Source organism: Egretta garzetta, unplaced genomic scaffold (assembly GCF_000687185.1).
Source record: "Egretta garzetta isolate BGI_Z169 unplaced genomic scaffold, ASM68718v1 scaffold352, whole genome shotgun sequence".
Taxonomy (NCBI): Eukaryota; Metazoa; Chordata; class Aves; order Pelecaniformes; family Ardeidae; genus Egretta; species Egretta garzetta.
The window spans coordinates 314,412-325,437 of NW_009258768.1; the positions used below are offsets into that span (position 1 = coordinate 314,412).

An 11,026-nucleotide genomic window follows, 5' to 3' on the forward strand; every position below is an offset into this window, starting at 1 on the left:
TTTTGAAGACTGAAATAGTGTTTGGTTTTGAAGACGTTGTCTCTAACAACTTTCAAGAGGCTATTCAGAAGTATCATGCTCACCCAGTTGGGCTTGTTGGTAATCAATGTAAATTCTGGAATATAACACATGAAGACTTAGAGATTAGTGACTTTGTCACCTCCTGGAGGTGTACTTACTGCAGTAGTGGAGGTGAGGATGTCATCTCCGTGCTTCACGCTGAGTAAATTAATGCTACCAAACAGAATTGGGAGTGGTTTGCTTGTAGCTAGATATGCTGTTAACTAGAGTCACAGACTTGTGTTTCTCAGAAGTTAGTAACTGCCCACAGTGTCAGGGAAGAGCAAATGACATGTAAAATAAGAACAAGTGGGCCACATTATTACGAGAAATCTTTACTGAACCCAGATTAATTATCTCTCCTTTTGTTGTATTTGAAGGTATAATTGAAATCCAGTCATCTTGTATGAAAACTCTGGCCTGTATTACGTTCTGGAGGTGCTTCTTATGCTCAGCTCTTAAGCGTTGCTTATTGTATCTTGTTATACAAATACATTGGATTTTTTCCCATCGTTTTTGGATGCGAAGGTAAATATAGCAATCTTGTTAAATTAAAAAGTTGAATGACAATAGAATTAGCAGAAAGATGTGAGGATTTTGTTACTCATTAGACAGTCAATAGAATTGTTAGTTGCTGCTCTGTCTTTTTGTACCTTAACTATGTTCTGGGAAATAATTTGTGCAACTTGATATTGACAACATCAATGTCCATGGGATGTGCCAATGGAGTTGCTCTTCTACCTAGCAGTTTAAGTTCAACAGTTCTTGCTCAGAAGGCATTCTAAATCACTTCTTGGTAAGTGAAATAGGTTTTGATCGAAAGATTAAGGTTTTGTTTTTATTTTATTTTTTTAGCATTTTGTTTTTTGGCTGAAGAAAAAGAAACCAAGAAAAGATGGACTGGAATGTAAGACACCTCCAGAATGCTGATGCTAAGAAGAACCTGCAAAGTGAAGAAGCTGGTTACACTCCGTTGTTTTCTAATGCACATGCTTTTCATCAAACAAATGCCTATACCTCTAAAAATGCATGCACTTATGCTGGAAATAACCAAATGGCGTATCTGCTAACTAGCAATGTTGCCTCCCCTCCTGTAAATGCTGAAGGATTTAATGCTTCAGAGCAGGCCTTACCAGGAGCATCTGTAGCTGGTAATGATTTTTTTACCTTGAACTACTCGGTCAATCAACATCCAGCGTCCTGGGTACCAATAGCTCCAAAGCCTCCAAATCAGACACCACGTTTGCGAGCAGAGATGACTCAGACTTCTTGGCCAAACTCTAATTACATATATTCCCTTAGAAAGTTACCTCCCCTGTCTTCTCAAATGAACTCTGGAAATAACGTGAGGAATGTACATCAGGAACCTCAGTATGTTACCACAAACGGTTACACTGTGCAGCCACAAATACCACAGCATAATTCTATGAGAACTACAACATTGTATCAAAGTAACATTCATTCCCAGAATAATTCTATGTCTCTTGGTACATCTGGGCAACATGTCCCAACCCAAATATATCATCCCAATGCTCAGTTTAAAGTTTTACACTCACTGAATCAAAATTCTGCAGCAAATGTACAGCTGGTACAATACCAATCAAGTCAGATGGGATCAGAAGCTCCTGGTGGATGTTCTGTGCCATCTTTGTTGCCTGCCAACTGTGATTCAGGAGTTACAGTGCAGTCTTCAGGAGGTATACCACAGGCAGTTCAAAATGTGCCTAATGGGTACACCCTTAGCCAACAGAGGTGCCCACTGGATCCAAAAAATACGTCTAGTTTTAACAGTGTTCAGCCACCCTGTCAGAAACAGCAGTCTGGAGAAGTCAGTCAGTCAGCTAGGAATGTCTGTAATTCAGGTGGAAATCTGGCAGTAAATCAGCCTTTCAATGAAATGTCTGTGCCCTCCCCTGGCATTTCTAAAGAACTGTATGGTGCTGTGCAAGAAATGGGAACTCTTTCTTCGGTGGCTGCTTCAAAGCCCCTGAGTAATCCTGCTTCAGTTCAACAGAGCCAGACTAGTAGCTTAATGAATGGGCCTGTTAATTCTCAAATTTCTTCAGCAGGGGCAGATGGAAGGACAATTACAAGAAACAGGCTAGCTTGGGAAGCAAAAAAGCTGCTTGCTATTAAAAAAAAGTGTGACCTGCTCGAAAGGATGCATTGTTACAGAAGAAAACTCTTAGCAGGTTCAGAACATGACAAAAGTACTGCCCCACTTCCTCCAAGTTACCAAGTTACTCTTGCTAATTCTCTTCCATGGATGCCCAACCAAAATGTACCACCTTCCCTATCTGAAACAGAGAGGACAGAGAGTCTAATACTTAACTCTTCACCTGAAGAAAGAAACAACAGAAACGTAGACAATGCTGATAACCGAGGACCAGAGGTGACTCAGAGTAACCCTCAGGTGGAGCAGGGAAGCCTTTCATCAAGCTCTGCTCCTATTCCCTCTCTCAGCAAACTCCCAGCTCAATTAAATAATCCTGAGAGTGCTCCCATCTCAGAACAAAGGGATGCAAATGCCTTGGCCTCTTCTCAAAAAACTGTGACATCCTTGAACAATGGTTTGTGTTTTAGTCAAGTGGACAGCTCTATCAAAACTGCATCAAAGAATGTGCCAGCTAACCCTGAGATCTCATCATTTCTTCAGTTTGTATTGAGCAGCACAAATGTATTGAAAGAGAAGAGAGCTGGTGCTACTGCTGATAAAATACTGACTGATCTCCTGTGTAGTGAAAAACCACTGATAAATACATCTGTCTCGGATGCAAGCTTACTAAAAGACACTAGTGAGAAGAAAGTAGAAAGTTTGAAAGGTGAGCAGGCATGTGTGGTTCACACAAACTCTCCTGCATCAGAAACAACCGAACCTGGTGAAGCTAAATTCCAGAGTGATGCAGCTCAGAAAAAAACGCCACTTACTGAAAATACATCTTTTAAACAGAGCAATTATAATTGCTCTGTGGAAGAGCTAACTGCATGCCTGGGCTTGTGGAAGAACCATCCGTCGGAATCTGTAAGTGTGCAAAACAGCCAGTTAAGTGACAGCCCCACGGCAGGTCAGATTTCACCTTACAGCCAAAACACAAAAAATAGAGAACAAAATAATGTTCTGGCTAGTACGGGTGAAGCAATTTTGCCTGTAACAACTGCTGCTGTAGGACAAAAGCTTGATACATTGAGCTGCAATTTGTTAAAAAGTTTTGAACTCCAAGTTGCAGTTGTCTCTCCCTTAGTACTTTCTGAACAGAGAACACAGAGTGAGCATGCAGAAAAATGTCCAACATCTGCAGGTGAAACCTATCCAGTGATTGACTCAGGAAATGCATGTAGCTTGCAAGAAGAGGGGAAAAATGGTTTAAGTGTGGTAAATACCGATAAAGGAATGATAGAAACTGTTCAGTCGTCATGCAGTGATTGTGTTCTGGTACAGAAAGTGGACTCACATTTGCAACAGACCAAATTAGCTGATGGAAACAAAATAGTAAAAAGCAGCATGAGTGCAAATGATTTGTATGATGAAAACCAAAGGAAAGTTAGTCAATCTGCACAAGATGCTGGAGGAAATCTGCAGCTTGAATTACAAAGCAAGCCTTCTCTTTCTGAATCGGGTGTAAATTTTTCTAGTCAAATCTTTCAAGAAGGTGTAAGAGACTGTAAAGACAAGCAAGCTGTGTTAGACACAGGAGATACATCCACAGGTATGTTGGAAGAACAGATGTTTTGTATTTCTAGTGTATGTTCTCTTGTTGAAGGTGATACATTTTATAATCCACAAATAGCAAGTATCTTCAGCTCAGCCCCCAAGACACATGCGTTAAATGGTACCTCATCAGAAGGAAATGCATCTGTCCCAAGGCAAAAGGAGCAACGGCTGGGCTTGTATAAAAATGAGCTGAGCAGTAACACTCCCCAAAGAGAGAGCTTGCTGCAAAAGATGTTCAAAAAATCATCAAGCTGCATGATTAAAGCAGGTAAGATTTTGGATGGTACCACTACTTGTCACTTGGAGAAAGAAAGCAGTGGCAGTCCTCTTAAAACAGTTTCTACCTCAAAACAAAAGATGTTATTCAATACATCTTTCAAGCATTCGGAAAATTACTTGGAAAGTCTTGCTAGTATAAACCAGAAGTTAGCTCAAAATTCACTAGATTTCTCGATCAGCTTAACTGCAGAAACAAATGCACTCAGTGTTCCAGGAGACAACAGTAAACAAAATTACATGTCCAGTAAAAATAGCACAGAAAAAGAGATTAACTTTTTTGGAGCAGAACCTATTAAATGTCTAAACAATCAGCTGTCTGAACTAGTGAAAGAGTTTCCATATGGCATTGAAGGTGCTGATATGCTAACAAAAAAACCAGTACAAAACAATTCTGTGGCTGAGCAGATGGAGAATCAGCCTCAAAATAAGACTCAAATTTGTGACAAGAATTCTCATTTGAAGGACCCAGCAGATCAGATAAAAATTGCTATGTTAAGCTCTGGTCAGATGCAAGAACTGTCCCCTGAAGTCAACTGGTGTTCCTCTAGTGACAGGAAGAGAGTAGCAAGTCAACAGTCAGAAGAGGATTCAGCTGAGAAGGTGAACCTTGAAGGCAGTATTCAGCCTAGTCAGAGTCTTCATGAGAAGACAGACAATCCACAAAAAACCTCCAACCCCAGGAAAAAAAAAAAAGATGATTGTTCTTTAATGGATTGGCTATCTGTAGCATGTAAAACGCCATGGTGCCCCTGTGAATTAGGAACGTCTGTTTCAGAGAAAAGTGATGATCAACTTTCAAAAGCTGAAAATACGAGCTCTGTAGAGAGACAAGAAAACAACAGTAAATCTGATGCTGTAATGACGAACAACTGTGCAGTGGGAGACCTGCCAATTTCTGAAAAAATCCCAAACAAAGATATTTGCAAACAGGACTCTTTAATGACCAAAAATGCTAGGCTAAAGGTGAATAATGAATACAAACCGCTTACAACACAAGAGGAAAAAAATGGACCACTTAATTCCTCTGAAAACCAGGATGGTGATGAATCTAAAAGGAGCAGCTGGAAGGAAGAGCTGCAAATCAACAGAGGAACCCCATTGTTAGACCAAGAATTTCATTCTGACCAAAAAGAACATCACACAGTCTCAGAAGTGTTGTCAGAGAAAGCTGGTCATACCAATGCAGACAACGTGACAAAGTCACCCAAAAAGAATGAGGGAGTTTTCAAAATGGAGTCCCTTTCAAAAGATAAGACCAAAACAGGGTTGGTCACAAAATCCAAAACAGATGTTCACAAGTTTACAAAGTCAGAAACCATTGAAATGAAGCACGCTGAAGTCAATCAAAGACAAAAAATTAAAACCTGTGAAGAGAACTCAGCTGAAGAACAGAACTGTAGGAAACAAAAGGAGATACTTGGGCAAGATGTAGGAATTAACATCAAAGAGAGAGCCAAATTATCAGCAGAAACAAAACATAAAAAGCTGAATAGTTATCCTGCTGATGCTGTAAAGTTCCCAAATTTCAGCACTGTAGACTTAAAGGCAAGAAACCACAAACACTCTCAGCATAAATCTATGAAAGTTCATCCTTCACAGGAGCAGTTGTACAAACGGAAGAGGAAGGAAAATATGATTGGGAAGAGTAAGAAAAGAAAGGTGGAAGAGGAAAGACTGAAACAACCTGAAGCACAGAATTCCAAGCAGCTTTCACATAATTGCATGATAAATACTGACAAAGCTAAGAAATTGAATGGAGAAAATGGCTGGAAACCAAAGAGTTCATTAGCAGATCGCTCTGTGCTTAAACTACAGAGAAAAAGGGCTCGATCGTCTACCATCTCTAAAAATTACCTTCCTAACAGAGAAAGAGGTCTCGACGGTCAAAATAAGGACAAGTGCTCTGAGAAAATGTTTCCTGATAAAAACCTGCTATACTTAAATAGAAGAAATAACAGAGTAAAAATGCATCTTCAAAAGGAACCAAAAAAACACTACCTGAACAGAGTTGCATTTAAACGTACGACACAGGAGCGCATATATCTGACAAAATTAGAGACATCACCTGTCAGACCCACCTGGCATATAAAGTCCAAAGTGTCACAAAAGAGCCCAGGTGCAAAAAGAGATTTTTCTGCCTCAGAAGCTGAGAAATCACGCAAACGAGAAGTACTTGAATTTAAGCTGTGTCCAGAGATATTGTTCAGAAATCCAACCACTGATGAAGAAAGCTTAGCTGCAAAGAATTCCCTGGGAAGAGAGAAAGCCGTTGTGGCAGGTATGATGCTATTTTGATTCTTGATTTGTAAGTAAATTGACTGCAAATAAAAAGTATGTGCTCCCTTTGAAATTCAAGTTACACAAAACTACAGACAGTGAAAACGTGGGACTCTAGGAGCTGAAGGCTGAAATAGCTTTGCTAGCTTTCCGACAGAATGTAGCCATGTGTTAAACTGAAAAAGAACATGAGACTTTTCCTTCAATTTATTGTTTCATTCTTTTTTCTTAATTTTTACAGAATAAAGTTAGAGTAGTTCAGGGCATGGCAGTTTCCAGTAACTTTGCACGAAGGCTTTCTAACATACTTGTAGAAGGTAGCTTGGCTTGTTCATAGAAAGCAGATTCCCTTGGCATTGTTACCAAAGGTGATCTGATTTGTATTCAGTGTTCACCTGGTTGTGTATAAATCTGGCTGGGTAGACAGTGGAGGGCGAGATCTTTTGCGACATTGAGGAAGAGGGAGCTTGGGCCAGACATGTCCTGCACACAGTATCTGTAACCTTTGCCATCTTTGCTTTAAGTTGCCTTTTTTCCTCCTTTTCTTCCCTATCCCAAATCATTCAACATTTAACTCATATTTGCGTCAAATGCTGTATTTGATTTTAAATAAAGCCAAATCTTAAGTTGTACATACCGGCCCTTGCAGTCATTTTCACACCCAAAGGAAATTGCCTTTTGCATGCGCTAGCATATGTGTTAAAACCTCATGCTGAATAGAGACCAACATTTGTGAAACAGGAACCTCAAAAACATTTCTAAAATTTTTTCTTTAGGTGTCAAGAGTAAGAAAGAAGATTGGTTAAAATGTGATCCAGTGAAGCAAAAAAAGCTGGAAGAGGTCTCTACAGGTGAAATGACTTACGATCATTCATTTTGAAATATAAGTTAAATACTCTTTGCTGGGTTTTAAGTGTTTCTTTACAGTAGCAAATCTCAATAAAGTATTTTAACTTATTCTTTACTAGCTCTGCTGCTGAAATGGATATTGTAGAGCAAACATATGAGTTTCAAAGATTTGGAGGTAGCACTGTTGACAAGATTCAAGTACAGTTTTAAACTGTAGGTAAAGACCAAGCTAGCTCTTTCCTACTTTAAAATGTAGGAAGTGCCGAAACAAAATCTAGTGCGAGAGTATAAAAACAGAAAGCGGTTTATTTTATTTTATTTTATTTGGCTTTCACAGTAAGTTGATGCTGTCTGCACATACACCCATGCTCACAAGTACCAGGACCTGTGTATCCCAGTAGTCTGGACAGGATTAATTGTAAGACACCCATAGGAAAAGTGGGGCCACTACTGTATCTTCCTTGTTTCTCTTGTTTGGCAAATTACTTTTCGGATGGTCTTTTGTAGCCTTTAGGAGCCAGCAGTTGCAACAGTGGCATCTTCCATATCAGGATCTTTGTTATTTTGTCCTTTGTAAATCTTGGGCAGGGTTGCTCCCCGCTGTCTTTTTTTCTTTGCTTTAGGTATCTTTCTAGCTATAGTCTAGTTTTCCTACTGGTCTAACAGGAAGCAAAATGGTGCATTCAGCATGCTGTAACCTTGTTGCCATCCTCCTCTTACCAGAGTGCAAGTCCTCTGCTGGCAGGTTATCTGTGCTGTGGTCTTGATGCAAGCAACACATTTTGCAATGTTTGCGTCTTTCATTGCTGTCAAATGTGTCCTTGGCTATTGGTGTCTGCCATTCTTTTAGCCCTTTTTCTTGCTTCTTCTCTTACTTTCACAAATGCACGTTTTCATTCACACTTTTCTTAATATTCTTTAAAAATCTCTCATGAAGACACCCAAATGACCATTTGGTGCTTAAAGGTGCCTTGGAGATTGATTTAAATATCTGAGGTGCCTGGTGCTTCAGGAAGGAAGTTTCTGGCATCCTTTTTGACAGCAGGTGGCCTTAAGTGTCGTATGCATAAGAGGTAGAGTCATCTGAGACTCTTGGACTTTTGCTTTAACCTGGTTCTCTGTCTTTCAGCTGAGGACAGTATTCCACTTGATACAGCTATACAGATGCTGGATGGAGATCACGAGGCTCTTCACATTCCAGTCAAAGACTCAAAAGAGATGTTTCAGACCTACAGGAAGATGTATCTGGAAAAAAAGATGCGAAAGCCTTGATAGTCCTCCTGTATCACAGGTCTTACACAGTATCACTGGAAAAAAAAAAGCCAACACTAAAATGCTTTTCCCTGTTTACTTAGTATTTCTAAATAATTGTAAAAAAAAAAGTTTTGGCAATTTTTTCCCCCGTTTGCCTCATTTGTGAATGATTGAGTTCTTATCTGTATTTATTGCACAAATATGCTTTGGTGCTGAAAATGCCATTGTCAAACGTATTGTTTCCTTTTGGCATATTTGAATTTTTTTTTTTTTTTTTTTTAAAGATACAGGAGTTAGTTGAATCTCGACCAAAAAAAACTCATTTAAATTGTAAAATTCTGTTTTTTCTTCTGGTTCTGGAAAACTTCTACTTGTGATATTTTTCCATTGCTTGCAGTAGAAAAATATTCCTACCGGAATGGGATTGCAGTGAATTCCCAAGCATTATACCTTTATTTTCTACGTGCGCTAGTCTGATTGTTGTGCTTACAACAAGGCTTTCTATTTTTGTAGAAACTTTTTTTTTTCTAAAGTGGGAATACAAATATTAAGCCCTCAAATCAAACTACAGATCAGGGGATACCATGAAGTATTTATGCTGCTACCCAGTTTTCTTACATTTCTTTTTGTGGAACTTGTACAAATTGAACTCAATCTCGACCAAAAAAAACTCATTTAAATTGTAAAATTCTGTTTTTTCTTCTGGTTCTGGAAAACTTCTACTTGTGATATTTTTCCATTGCTTGCAGTAGAAAAATATTCCTACCGGAATGGGATTGCAGTGAATTCCCAAGCATTATACCTTTATTTTCTACGTGCGCTAGTCTGATTGTTGTGCTTACAACAAGGCTTTCTATTTTTGTAGAAACTTTTTTTTTTCTAAAGTGGGAATACAAATATTAAGCCCTCAAATCAAACTACAGATCAGGGGATACCATGAAGTATTTATGCTGCTACCCAGTTTTCTTACATTTCTTTTTGTGGAACTTGTACAAATTGAACTCTGAGTTTTTCATTTGAATACAGTGCTGTAAACTGATAGTTGACTGAAGACTTGTCTTGTTTTTCTTTCCATCTCTGCTTTCTTTACACTTGAAAGAAAAGTGTGATTGTTGAAGTGCAGGGAGTTTGAACTTGTCTGGACTATGTTGCTCACTTTAACCAGACTGTAATTAATTTCTTTGTTTATAAAGTGTTAGATAATGTTTGACTACACATTCACTGTGACCTAAGAGTTATATTTGTTGCTAGGTATCTTTTGTTTAAGTGCCTTTTCATTGCTGTTCAGAATTTTGAATTGAATCATATTTTTTCAGAAATTTGGTACTTGATTCTTGCTATCTGTTTAAACAGTTATACTGAAAGTAAAAACTCTTGTAGATATTCCTTTGAACAATTTTTATACTTGAAATAAACTTTTGAAGGCTATGCCTTTTCTTGTTTTTTAGTTTAAAAGCATAAAGTTGTGTTTATTGCAGTTAAATAGGCGTTGAAGATAGTCCTGTAGAAGAAAAGCAGCTTTTAAATAAGTGTCAGATCTTCCTTTTTAAAAGGTTTCATAGTTGCAAGTGAGAACTGGACTTGAGTCCAAGCTTTGTCTAATGAACTCCTAACAGCATGTACTTATACTTCAGAAAACACATCAGGAATGTTTTACTCTTCAGCAGCATTTGTTTTTTCCTGCTCTGACCCTGAAGTTGGGAATTAGTTGGCACAAGTACTGAAAAAGCCTCCATTCCTGAAGGTGTAATGCTTGTAGGCATCTTGGATATAATTACCCAGTGGAGCATAACTTTATAATTTCTTAGCTCTGTATGCTGAATTAAAAATTGGCTTTTTTGGGAGAAAGAAGTCCTCTCCTTCCATCATGTGTACACGTCTTCTCTCAAACTAAGGAACTATTCGGGAGGTTCTTAACAGCTGTCCTAATAACTTGGGGTTTTTTTCTGGCTGGGAGGCTGACTATTAGTCTGTGCAGAATGTTGCCACTAGAGAATTTTGTAATAATGTTGGCAACTCTGAGAAGGTTTTATTTTCCATTTTCCAGCACCTGTATTATACTGCCTGCGTTAAGCAAGATTCATTGTAGCCTTAAGTGTACCCAGTACAAACAACACATAGTTCCTGTCAAGAATGTATTTTGGGTTTTGTTCTGCATAATGATACATGAAGCTGATTTAAATGCTTGAATGCATTCTTTTCAATAGGAAATTACTCAATCCATTGACCCATAACGATTGTATTGTAAATATTTGGAGAAGTTTGCTCACTGCCCTTCTGCACCCAACCAATGAGAATGTCAGTTTTGAGTCCCACTGAATACAGCTACATCTTCTTCCTCTCTTATACCAAGGAGTGACTCTTGGCTCTGTGACTGTGTTTACACGATGACTTGCGCCTACGCTGCTTTGGTATGGCTAGGATCTTTGGGCTAGACTGGCCACATCCTTTCTGCTTGGTTCACATGTTGGCTCAGTAGTTATCCCATAAGCCCTTGCACTTAAAGTACTTTGCACTTAGGGCTGGCCTCTGGCCTGTGCTATGCTTACTGCATAATTGCTGCATGCACCTGCATACTAAAAGGGCTGTGCCACA

General features: G+C 38.8%; 1 protein-coding gene across 4 annotated transcripts in view; it reads left to right on the plus strand.

Moving 5' to 3' along the window:
- Positions 1 to 8,696, plus strand: part of RESF1 (retroelement silencing factor 1) — a 34,061-nt gene extending 25,365 nt beyond the window's left edge. For 3 of the 4 annotated variants that reach the window (XM_035889056.1, XM_035889057.1, XM_035889058.1), the window contains exons 3-6: positions 441 to 588; positions 916 to 6,329; positions 7,105 to 7,179; positions 8,307 to 8,696. In XM_035889056.1, coding sequence (XP_035744949.1) covers positions 956 to 6,329; positions 7,105 to 7,179; positions 8,307 to 8,449 — 5,592 coding nt within the window. In that variant the 5' untranslated portion in view covers positions 441 to 588; positions 916 to 955 and the 3' untranslated portion in view covers positions 8,450 to 8,696. The remainder of the gene's footprint in view (positions 1 to 440; positions 589 to 915; positions 6,330 to 7,104; positions 7,180 to 8,306) is intronic. The other variant, XM_009649357.2, reaches the window with a different exon arrangement.
- Positions 8,697 to 11,026: the final 2,330 nt, after the last annotated feature.